This window comes from Nestor notabilis, unplaced genomic scaffold (genome assembly GCF_000696875.1).
Source record: "Nestor notabilis isolate BGI_N333 unplaced genomic scaffold, ASM69687v1 scaffold2157, whole genome shotgun sequence".
Lineage (NCBI taxonomy): Eukaryota > Metazoa > Chordata > Aves > Psittaciformes > Psittacidae > Nestor > Nestor notabilis.
Window position 1 is genome coordinate 120,088 of NW_009935878.1, and position 10,275 is coordinate 130,362.

The 10,275-nt window shown below is 40.5% G+C and overlaps 1 protein-coding gene across 1 annotated transcript in view; it reads right to left on the bottom strand.

Annotated features, from left to right (window-relative positions):
* Window positions 1-10,275, bottom strand: part of LOC104408418 (obscurin-like) — a gene marked incomplete at both ends in the record, with an annotated part of 134,901 nt that overhangs the window by 119,843 nt on the left and 4,783 nt on the right. Inside the window, 7 exons of the mRNA XM_010018025.1 lie at window positions 577-843; window positions 1,517-1,621; window positions 2,113-2,274; window positions 3,911-4,064; window positions 4,738-4,850; window positions 5,191-5,457; window positions 9,869-10,132. Coding sequence (XP_010016327.1) covers window positions 577-843; window positions 1,517-1,621; window positions 2,113-2,274; window positions 3,911-4,064; window positions 4,738-4,850; window positions 5,191-5,457; window positions 9,869-10,132 — 1,332 coding nt within the window. The remainder of the gene's footprint in view (window positions 1-576; window positions 844-1,516; window positions 1,622-2,112; window positions 2,275-3,910; window positions 4,065-4,737; window positions 4,851-5,190; window positions 5,458-9,868; window positions 10,133-10,275) is intronic.

Here is a 10,275-nt window from a genome sequence, read left to right on the forward strand (position 1 = left end):
CTTGTCCAATACCAGCCCACACACTCATGCCATCTTTTCTGCATTTGAATACTTTACTTATTAGCTCAAAATGCCTTAAAACAGACTTTTTAATATAAAAACAAATACATATTCCTGGTCATAGGTCAGACATTGAGACTGTGATGCTGCCTCAAGAGAATCTCTATCTCCTGATTCCCAGTCCTATTTCTAACACCACCTTCCTATCTTTTGTCAAACATCTGGCACTATAAAATAGAAAAGAAGCTTCATTGGAATGGAAGTGTTGATAGTAGAAAAGACTTTGGCAAGCTACTGCAACTTTTCTACAACAAACTTTCTCCAATACATTTGATAAATTTCTGTGGAACAGGAATTTCATCACTTTCCTTAGGAAACTATACATATATCAATTTTCCTGAATGTTCCTGATTTATAACTCTAAAAGGATTCAATATCAGTGGACTTCAGAATAAATCAACATCAAATTAAAATACTTTCAAAGTGTTACTATTTTTTCAAAGTAAATGAAAAGGGCTTTTTTAATCAGCCAATCCTCCTTCCAGTGCATCCCATAGTGGAAAAAGTGTTTACTACCTTCAACAAAGAAATTAGCACTGCTTTTGTCATCAAAGGCATCACAAGTGTATATGTCCTCATCTTCATAATCTGCATTGTTGATGATGAGTTTCCGGTAGACATCATCGCTCACAATTTCATATTTGTCACTAGGCTGAATTTCAATGTCCTTTTTGTACCATCGAACTTTGGCATTGGCACGAGACACCTGGCACTCCAGGAATCCACGATGTTTTTCAAGAACAATCTTATCTCTCAAAGGCTTCACAATTTTTACAGGCAGCTCTGAAAGGAGTCAAAAAAGATGGAATAAACAGTACATTTTCCACGAAAGGTGCCAATCAAAAGCTCATTAGCTGTATTTCTTTTATACTCAGTTTATCTGGATGATGACAGGAATCCTCACTGTGCTAAGCACTCACTAACACACAGCAAGTACACAGGAAAAATTTTAGCCATATTTTACCACTTGAGTGATTGAACTACAGAGATAATAGGTAATTTACTCAACACTACACAGCAGCGTTATGCCAAGGACTGCTCTTACATTTCCTGAGCTCCTCAGAGTTTTAATTCAAATATCTTCCTTCTTTCTGTCTCTATCACAATGTTTAACACCAAAAATAAAAATAATAATAATAAAAATAAAAGCTGTATTCTTTTCAAACACACACCAGAAAGAGGAAATGCAGGAGAAAGTCAAGCTACAGCTTTTTGACCCTTGAAGTTCAAACATGACTTTGTGTACAAAACCAACTTCGTGACAAAATAAACTGTGTTATTTAGCAAAAGTAAATTCCCAGGCTGACATTTAACATGCAGTAAGATAGGCAGGAGTTTTTGCTTTCCTTGAAAGCTCTAGGTGTTGTTTAACCTTCTTCACTTTAAAAGTGAGGGAAGTTGGTTGGTTTGTGACACAAGAGAGCTTAAGCAGTGCTAGCATGAAAGATGTAATTACCTTTTACCATAAGCTGAGCACGAGATTCTGCCTTTTCTGCTACAAATTTGATTTCTGCTGCATCTTTAACTTGGACGCACATGTAAGTCAGTGAATACGTTTTTCCTGAGAAGAGACACAATCACACATATTTTCCCCTGAGCAAACAGCTTCAGTCTCCAAGATACCTTGCCAGGCCAAGCACCACCCATCTGGTTTCAGCATCACCACCTGCTCTCACGGCAGCAAGGCCGACCATTCCCTTATGTCTACATCCCTGCATCAAAGGATAACCTAATATCAGCCCCTCTAAAGACAGGTACAATGTGGCCCTCACCACCACTGGGACAGTACTTGAAACAGAGGATTCCACCCGCTGCCAAATGATAGAAATTCCTACCCAGCATGGGATGGTAGGATGACACCAAATTTACCTTATTGAAGTTAACACTGTGTCACTGTCCCAGCCCAACTGCAGCCCCAGAATTAAAGGGCAACTCTCTGCTGACCCTTCTTAACTTGGTTTTGGAGGTCAGACCTCTCTGCCTAGCCTCTCATACCAGTACCTATTCCAACCCATCCTCATTCAAGAATGAGAGCCTGCTTTTCCATCTTACCATCTTGACGCATTCTAATATTGTCAGCAGCCTTCAGCTTGTTGTCGTTTTTGTACCATTGGGTTTGGACCTCATCATGTGAAATCTCACAGATGAAAGATGCACTCTCAAATTCATTCACTTCCACATCTTTCAGTGGTTTAACAATCTTGATATCTCGGGCTGTGAAATCACAGAGACAAATATTTATTTGGTGTTTCTCCATAACTGAGTGTGGTATGTTTACCCTTTGCATACTTGCATGGAAAAAAAACCAACAGGGATTGTGTTTTCCTGTAGATCAGCCTCCCTCCCTAATTTCCTTCTTCAGCACAGTAAATATATTTTTTTGCTTGAACCTACAGGTAAAATTACAAGCCATAGTGGAGCTCACTGCAAGAGGATTTTATGGATGCCAGAACTTCATACAGGTTTTAAAAGAAGTTAAATATATTAAATAAGAAAATATACCAAGGAAAATTAAACAGAAGCCTGCAATCTCTGCCACGTGTTTAACAAGGAGATACCTTTTCTTCAGAGTCCCCCTAAACTCAGTATAATCCTCTTTAACTCTGCAGCTTTGAACTAATTTATGTAAGAAATGGCCCATATTTCCATGCTGTTGAAGCCCTTTCCTTTTGAAAGGCAAGGCCTTGATACACCTCAGATTAGCCTCAGGAGCAGAGTTCAGCTGAAAACCAGACAGCTTTCAAACAGCAACCCATCCCAATCACAACATCAGGAAGAAAAAGGGGAGTCCAACAGAGCAGTGGAACAGGACAGATGTTCATGAAGATGTTGCTGAACCCAAGTGACCACATGAGGACAGCATCTAGTAAGCAATAAAAGCTGATCGGTCTTCAGATGTCCCTCTGAACAACAACATCTGCAGGGCACAGCAGACCTGTCTGTCCAGTATCCGGCCTTTAGCGCTAGTTTCTCTCGGGTGCTTCAGAACCTGGTGACAAAATATGTCTGATGCTTCACCAGTTGCACAGTGCAACACACAAAGGGAAAAACTGTCTTGAGTATAAAGAACAGATGCAGACTTAGAAATCCTAAAACTTTCCTTAGGATTTACAATATAAAAAGCAGAGCACTTCTTGAGATCATACCCAAGTTTTGTACAGTCTCTATTCAGGCAAAGTCCCCCTGTGACAATGGCAGAACCTAAACCAAACCATGTCAGCACCAGCCATTATAAACCTGCCAGGCTGATCTTTGCTAACTTGCCAATCTAGAAATGTCATTCAGATTCCAGAGGAGAGAAATCACTTACGATAATCTGAAGGGTGCCTACAAGGATGTTGGGGAGAGACTCTTTGTAAGGGACTGTAGTGGTAGGACAAGGGGTAATGTCTTTAAACTTAAACAGGGGAACTTTAGGTTAGATATAAGGAAGAAGTTCTTCACAGTGAGGGTGGTGAGGCACTGGAATGGGTTGCCCAAGGAAGTTGTGAATGCTCCAACCGTGGCAGTGTTTAAGGCCAGGCTGGACAGAGCCTTGGACGACATAGTTGAGTGTGTGGTGTCCCTGCTCATGGCAGGGGGTTGGAACTAGATGATCTTAAGGTCCTTTCCAACTCTAACTATTCTATGATTCTATGATAAATGGAAAAACTAAGTTAGCACCTCTTCCAAAGCACCTCTTCTAAGGATAGAGGAAGCACTGGATAGCTCTGCCAGCACTTTCTCACTAAGAAGAGAAAGTTAACCAAAATGAGTAATTGTGAGATACACAAACTGTCCACAATGCATTTCTTGCTGTGCAGTCAAAACCATTGCAATAGATGTAATTTCCTACTTCAGTGAAACATACCATGAACCTTTAGGGTAGCGGATGTCTTCTCTTCAGCTACTTCACACATATAGGTTCCCTGGTCTTCATATTCACACTTGTGAATAATAAGGCTTCTCTTAGTTCCCTGGGAAGTAATCCCCACTTTTTTACTTTGCCGGAGCTCCTTCCCATCCTAGGAGAGAAAAAGCCAAACCAGATCACCATCAACTCTTCTATGTCTTCATTGTGCAAAACAAACATTCAGATCTGTGCTTAATTCACCTGTTTCATTGGAATTGTGCTTACTGGAACATATGTTGAAACTTAAGTATGGTGTAAAGTTTTCACAAAGTAGGAATGACTGAAGAACATGCATAACTTTTGGTTGACCTTAGACACCTATCTGAAGCCTCAAGGCACTGTACAAGGTTGGCTATAAGCCCCTTCAGACATTACATTGAAGAAATTCTGTTATCCGTATTTAAGGGAAGTATCAGCTGAGCCTTAAGGAAGGTACATGAAATGCCCCAGGTGATCCCCAAAATGACTGTCAGGTGTAAAGTGAATTGAGGCTTCACCTTAAACCATGGTTCCCAATGAGGCTATAAATCCTGAGGGAGAATTGCTAGGCATGAAGCTCAAGACTGTAAGAATAGAAAATATTAACTTTCAACCAAATAAACACACCCAGTAAATAAATAACAGTGATGGACTGGGCAAGTAAATGAATGTAAGAACAAGAGAGCAGTGCTAAGAGCTGTATAGCAAAAATGCAGACTCACATCCCCTGGAAGTGAAATTAAAGACTCCCATTCCCTTCCAGACAAACTAGAAATTAAAATACCACTATCCATTAAGTGCTGTACCTTGAACCACTTAACATCTCCACTGGGCTTGGACAGCTCACACTCAAATGTGACCTTGTCCTTATGAGTTACACTGATGTCTACCAAAGGTTTGTTGATTCTCGCAGGCAATTCTGCAGAAAAAGAGGAAGTCCAGTTAGAGGGAAATTAGGTCTCCAGGACCATCTGGCACAAGCAATGGTGGATAGGCAGAGCCTAGCTTCCATGTTTAATAAAACTTATGAGAACAAAATCACATCGTTTGGAGTGTGTTATCATAAGTTGTTTTGAGGACAATGATGTTACAATAATCCTGTTGACATTAGAAGGATACCTTACTGATGATAGTCTACTGCTTAACATCCCTTACAGTTACAAGGAAAACTTGTTGCCCTCTTAGAAGGTCGCTCTCTAGGTCAGAAGACAGCCATGTCCCACCCCAAACCAGGGCCTGAGATTTTCAGGTCTGTGTACCTGACACAGTGAGCCTCCCTGATGAAAAAATGCCTTCTGCTTTGAAGGAGATGAGTCCTGCATCTTCAAGGGTCACCGAAGAAAGAGTCAGTGAATGTTTCTTCCCCAGGACACCAATATTGATATTCGGTGCAGGGTTCAGCCGAACACCATCCTTCTGCCAGGTCCCTTCTACATCCTCATGTGACACTTCCACCTCAAAGGTGACAGTCCCTTTCTCAGAGACTTCCAAGTGCTGAAGACCTTTCACCAGCTTGATCTGCCTCACTGGAAAACAAATACAGGCAGGTTGGAGATCTCAAACCGATAGCTGTGAAATAGCCTTAGGACTTCCAAAACAGGTTCTTTTCCTATTTCTTATGCAGGTATGTGTCAATTAATTGGTATCTGCTAATTAAACAACCACCTTTGCAGGAAATAAAACTTCTCTGTGGCTATACTGCTCACATGGGTGCTATTCTTAAAATGGTTGTTTTCAGCTGGGACAAACAAGTCAAGCAGACATTGCAGAGAAAGGTCAAACTGTCCCTTTTTCTATCAAACTCCATCACTCTCACTGTCTAGACCAGAAATAAGCTCTGAAGTTGTACACACACACAAAGAGGACTAGAGACATTCCTGTGCTGGGTGAGGTGGTCACCAATAACCATCAGGAAGAAACACTCTAGAAGAAGATAACACTTAAATATCCCTGTGCCGTACAATGTTGCTGAAAATACTTTAGGTATGATTCAAGAGAAAGATGATCGCTTGAATCATATAACAGGGCATCAAGGAATAAACAATATTGTGCAGTTCTTCAACTAAGATAAAACAATGAAGGGAGGGAAACAGTACGAAGATGAAAAAGCTTTTAGTAAAAGGAAAAAAAACCTGAACAACTAACCCATGACATGATGTTAAATGTGGTAAACCCTCACAGCATCTGTTTTGTTCCTATTACAAGACATCAATATCCCATCAACCAGTAAAATGTGTTTATTTTTTAAACTCGTCTCACTCTTAAAAGAAATTCAGTCAACGATTAAAAAAAAATCAAACAAAAAAAATCAAAAACCAACCCCCCGCCCCCCAAAAAAAATAAAAAAAAAAACCCCACACCCCAAACAAAACAAAAAAAACCAAAAACCCACCTATACAAAGTCATGAATTCACATTAATTATCCTGTGGGTCTCCTAGGAATATTTTGACCTTCCTAGTGCATGTTTAACAGAAAGAATCCCCATTCAGCCAGGATCTGAATGCAAACATAACTAGGAGTGGGCTGTGGGCTCTGTTCTGTGCTTGTGGTCCTGCGTGACGACACCACAGCCTCTCTGTGGCTCAAACATCTCCTGATGGCACCTGTCCTTACACGACATGAGGACAACAGGGAACAAGCTATTTCTCCAAAGGTCCCACAGAGGCGATGCGAATACACTATGGCTTTATCAACAAACTCTAGAAGCACATTATTGCTCTTCCCAGGAAGGCGGCAGCAGACTCCATGCAATGCCATCTCCTTACACTTTTTGTGTCCCCCCCTGTTGCTTGCTACACCTCATAGCACATTTAGGGAGGAGCACATACATCCTTTTCAGGGACCTGTCTAATTCCTCTCTCAGTTCCTCACACCAATTTCTCTCTCATAGTCTTCTCCAAGGTCACAGCCACTTAAGCTCAAATTTGCACCAAGGACATGTCTTAACCAGACAAATGGTGGAAGTACAGACACTTCCAGCAGCTTATTCTTTGCTTCCCAAATTAAAACACCAGCTCTCCTGGCTTTTCTCATTAGAAGCTGAACCAGTCCCTGATTTCTGATCAGATTTTGTGGCCAGTCGCTATCCCTTCAGGGGATCTTATCCTCTAAACTGAACACAGTGTACGTAGCCTGTACATAGCATGGAAAAAAAAAAACAAACTACTTTCTCCAAAATTCTTGTCATGAAGCAGCAACAGTAGATGGCAAAACTTTTACAGGATTTATTTTAATAGACAATATTTTATGTCAAGAGATTTGTAATTTCATACTCATGTTCCCAGTATAATTTCTGCTATAATTAATTGACCTAATTATGTTGTTCCCTGCCGAACACTTAGAGGTGAATCAGAGGAAGGATCACTTTACTCATGACTGACTTATTTAAGTCTTCCACAAACATCTCCTCTTGGTCACAAGGGAAAACAAATACTCTGCCAGATATGTTGTTGGTTTGAGCAGCTCAGTTGTTTTTAGGATCTCCTGGCATCTTAAGAATATAACAGATGCTTATCTTTTGATGAAGCAACATTTATACTGGAGTAAATCAACAGATTTTCACACAGCTATTCATTATTTACCTTGCTCCAAAAGCAATTCCAAACCAAACAGTATCAGTCCAGCTTGGTGGTTTTCTTTTTTTAAAAAAGGTCCTCTGAAACCAGGTTTCTTAACCTAAAGCTGAGCATCAAATAGTAGTAGCTCAGTTCCCCAGACCGTGAGCGTTTAAAGAACTTCTGCTGACCTCAGTGTAAGCTCTTACACATTCTACTGAAAAGAAGCTATTTGCTTAAATACCAAAAAGTGGAGCATAATTTTAGACTTCTACTTTTAGAGTCTTGCTTTTGCTGTAAAACAGAGTAAAAGTTCGGTGTCACCTCAGTTGGAGCACTTGAGTGCAGAATACAGAAAGTTTAGTGAGATTCTTGTATATGGCCACTTCCCTGATGCATCTCATAACTAAGGTTCATCATATGCAAAAAGAATTCCCTGCTACAGCAAGCCAGTTCCCCTTTTTGGTCATGGTCCACGAGTTTCCATCACTGTATGAAACCATCTCAGTTCATCAACAGAGGAGCTACTTCTTACAGTGACACTAAACGCAAGTGATGAGAATGCACCTGGGTATCTAGGAAGCTCACAGCAAAATCCTCTCTCTCCATCAGAATAGGAAGTTTATAAACCAAAAACAGATACACATTTATGCTTGCATAACTCACACAAAACACCATTGGCAGTTATCAGGAGTACCCAGTTACTTCCTATATAAACACTGTTCCATCATTTTTGGTTTTACCACTTGGCTGCAGCAGCAGTGAGTGCCTAAAACCAGGTATAACTGGATCTATAACTAACTGCTGCATCTTTCTGGAAGGAAAATTAATATCAGCCAGAGTTTGAAACAAAATGCCTTGGGGTGCAACATCTGAAAGAGGATGGAGCAGCAGACTGCACTGCATTCTTCAACACATTGTGACTGTGAAAAGATATCTTTCTTTATCTTCTGCTGACCCTGTTCACCTGATTTGACAGACTTAGTAAACCTAAATCTAGCTGTAAATCAGAATCATAGTCACCCGCGGTTCCTTGAATACTTAGACACTCCAGAAGATAATTCAATGCATTATCTTCAAACACTCTCTGGAGGTTTCTTCTTTCTGTTAGCTACAAAAGGAGCTGAAAGTAATGAGCTAGATTGAGGTTTCATGAATCCAAGACTAACCTACCAGCTACTAGTCATTCTATTGTCTGGTTTATAATAGAGTCATTCAGTTTGGAAATAAAGATGAATAACCACTAACAGAAGTGATAATTGCCCTATATGTTATGGATGGCTGTATGGATGCTAAAGCAGTGGTTTTTTGCAGCTGTCAGCCAGGAAGATTCTGAAGATTAAACTGTCTTAGCAGTGCATAAATGTGATTTGACAAAGCCTGCTCTGTATGAGGCAGTCTGTCATTAAATTCTGATTTCTTCTCTTCATCAGAAGACCACAAGATTATCACTCTGGAAAGACCTAGAAAAATCATCTATGCCTTCTGTCCCATGCTAGGACACACTCATCTCTTTACATCATTGCAGACAGATATATCACTAACATTTTCTTAAACCCATGACGAAGACTCCAAGACCTCTCCAGACAACCTACTAAATCATCCAATTATTAAAACCTCTTTTACTGTATTACCTGGATCTTTCCTGTGATTGAAGTCCATTATTTCCCATCATCATTTCTACATGTAGAACAGATTGTTCCCTTCCACTTTATAACAACCTTTCATGTACTTGAAATTTGTTATCAAGTCCTCCTTACCTATTATGTATGACCTACAGAGTGCCAATTGGTGGCAGGGGCTTTACACGCAAAATTAGATAGTCCTCCCATGCTTTAATCCTATCTTCATCTATCCTGTAACAATCATGACAAAAGGATGTTGAGAAAGGACAGAAGTAGAGGGTTACAGCTGGGACACCTTTAGCTTACTTGAAAGGGCAGCACCCTCAAATAGATTTGCTCTTGTAGCCTTTTTAACCCTGACTGAACACAAAGAGACATTCTGAAAGAAGTGGTTTAGCAGAATTAGGGCAATGGATGGCTGAAGAGTGAATGGTTTGCTAAAAGCCACACAAAGGAAAGAATAGTGTGAAAAAATTCAAAGGAAAGAGAAGAATACGTTAAAAAGCTTAATGGTCAACAGCATGATTGAGAGCTGATGGGATGAGACGGAGGCAGTAGGAACCAGACAGCCATTCTGTTCACTGCTCTTGTTTTCACCTCCTCTCAGTCATATGACTTGTGGCCAAGCCCATAGCTGTGTCCCTTTGTCCCCATGGCAGGTGGGTTGGGCAGTGGCCATTAAGATAATGGAAGAGACCAGCATCCACCTCCAAACCCTGTCCAGGGTATTTATAGAACTGGAGATCATTCAACTTACTTTCCACATTGATCTTGGCTTGGGTCTTGTCATCGGGACTCTCACAACAGTAGAACCCCCGGTCTGCAAAGGAGATGTCCTTAACTACCAAGATATGTTTTGTTCCATCAGCTTTTATCTCTATTTTTTCACTGGGCTTTAATACGATGTTGTTCCTCATCCACTTCACCTCTGCAGGTTTGGTCAGCTCTACCTCCAAGGTCACTGTGTCCTTCTCTTCAACTGTTTTGGGCTCCAGTTTCTTCTTGAATGAGATTGGGGCCTCTGCCAAAGGAGAAGAAATATTAGTAAGAATGCAGAGGATCCAGAAAAAGGCTTTCAGAGAAAATTTAAATAGTGGCTCATATCTCTCCAGTCCAAATGCATTCTGGACATCTCCATTTCATGATGTAAAAGAATTTCCCTAC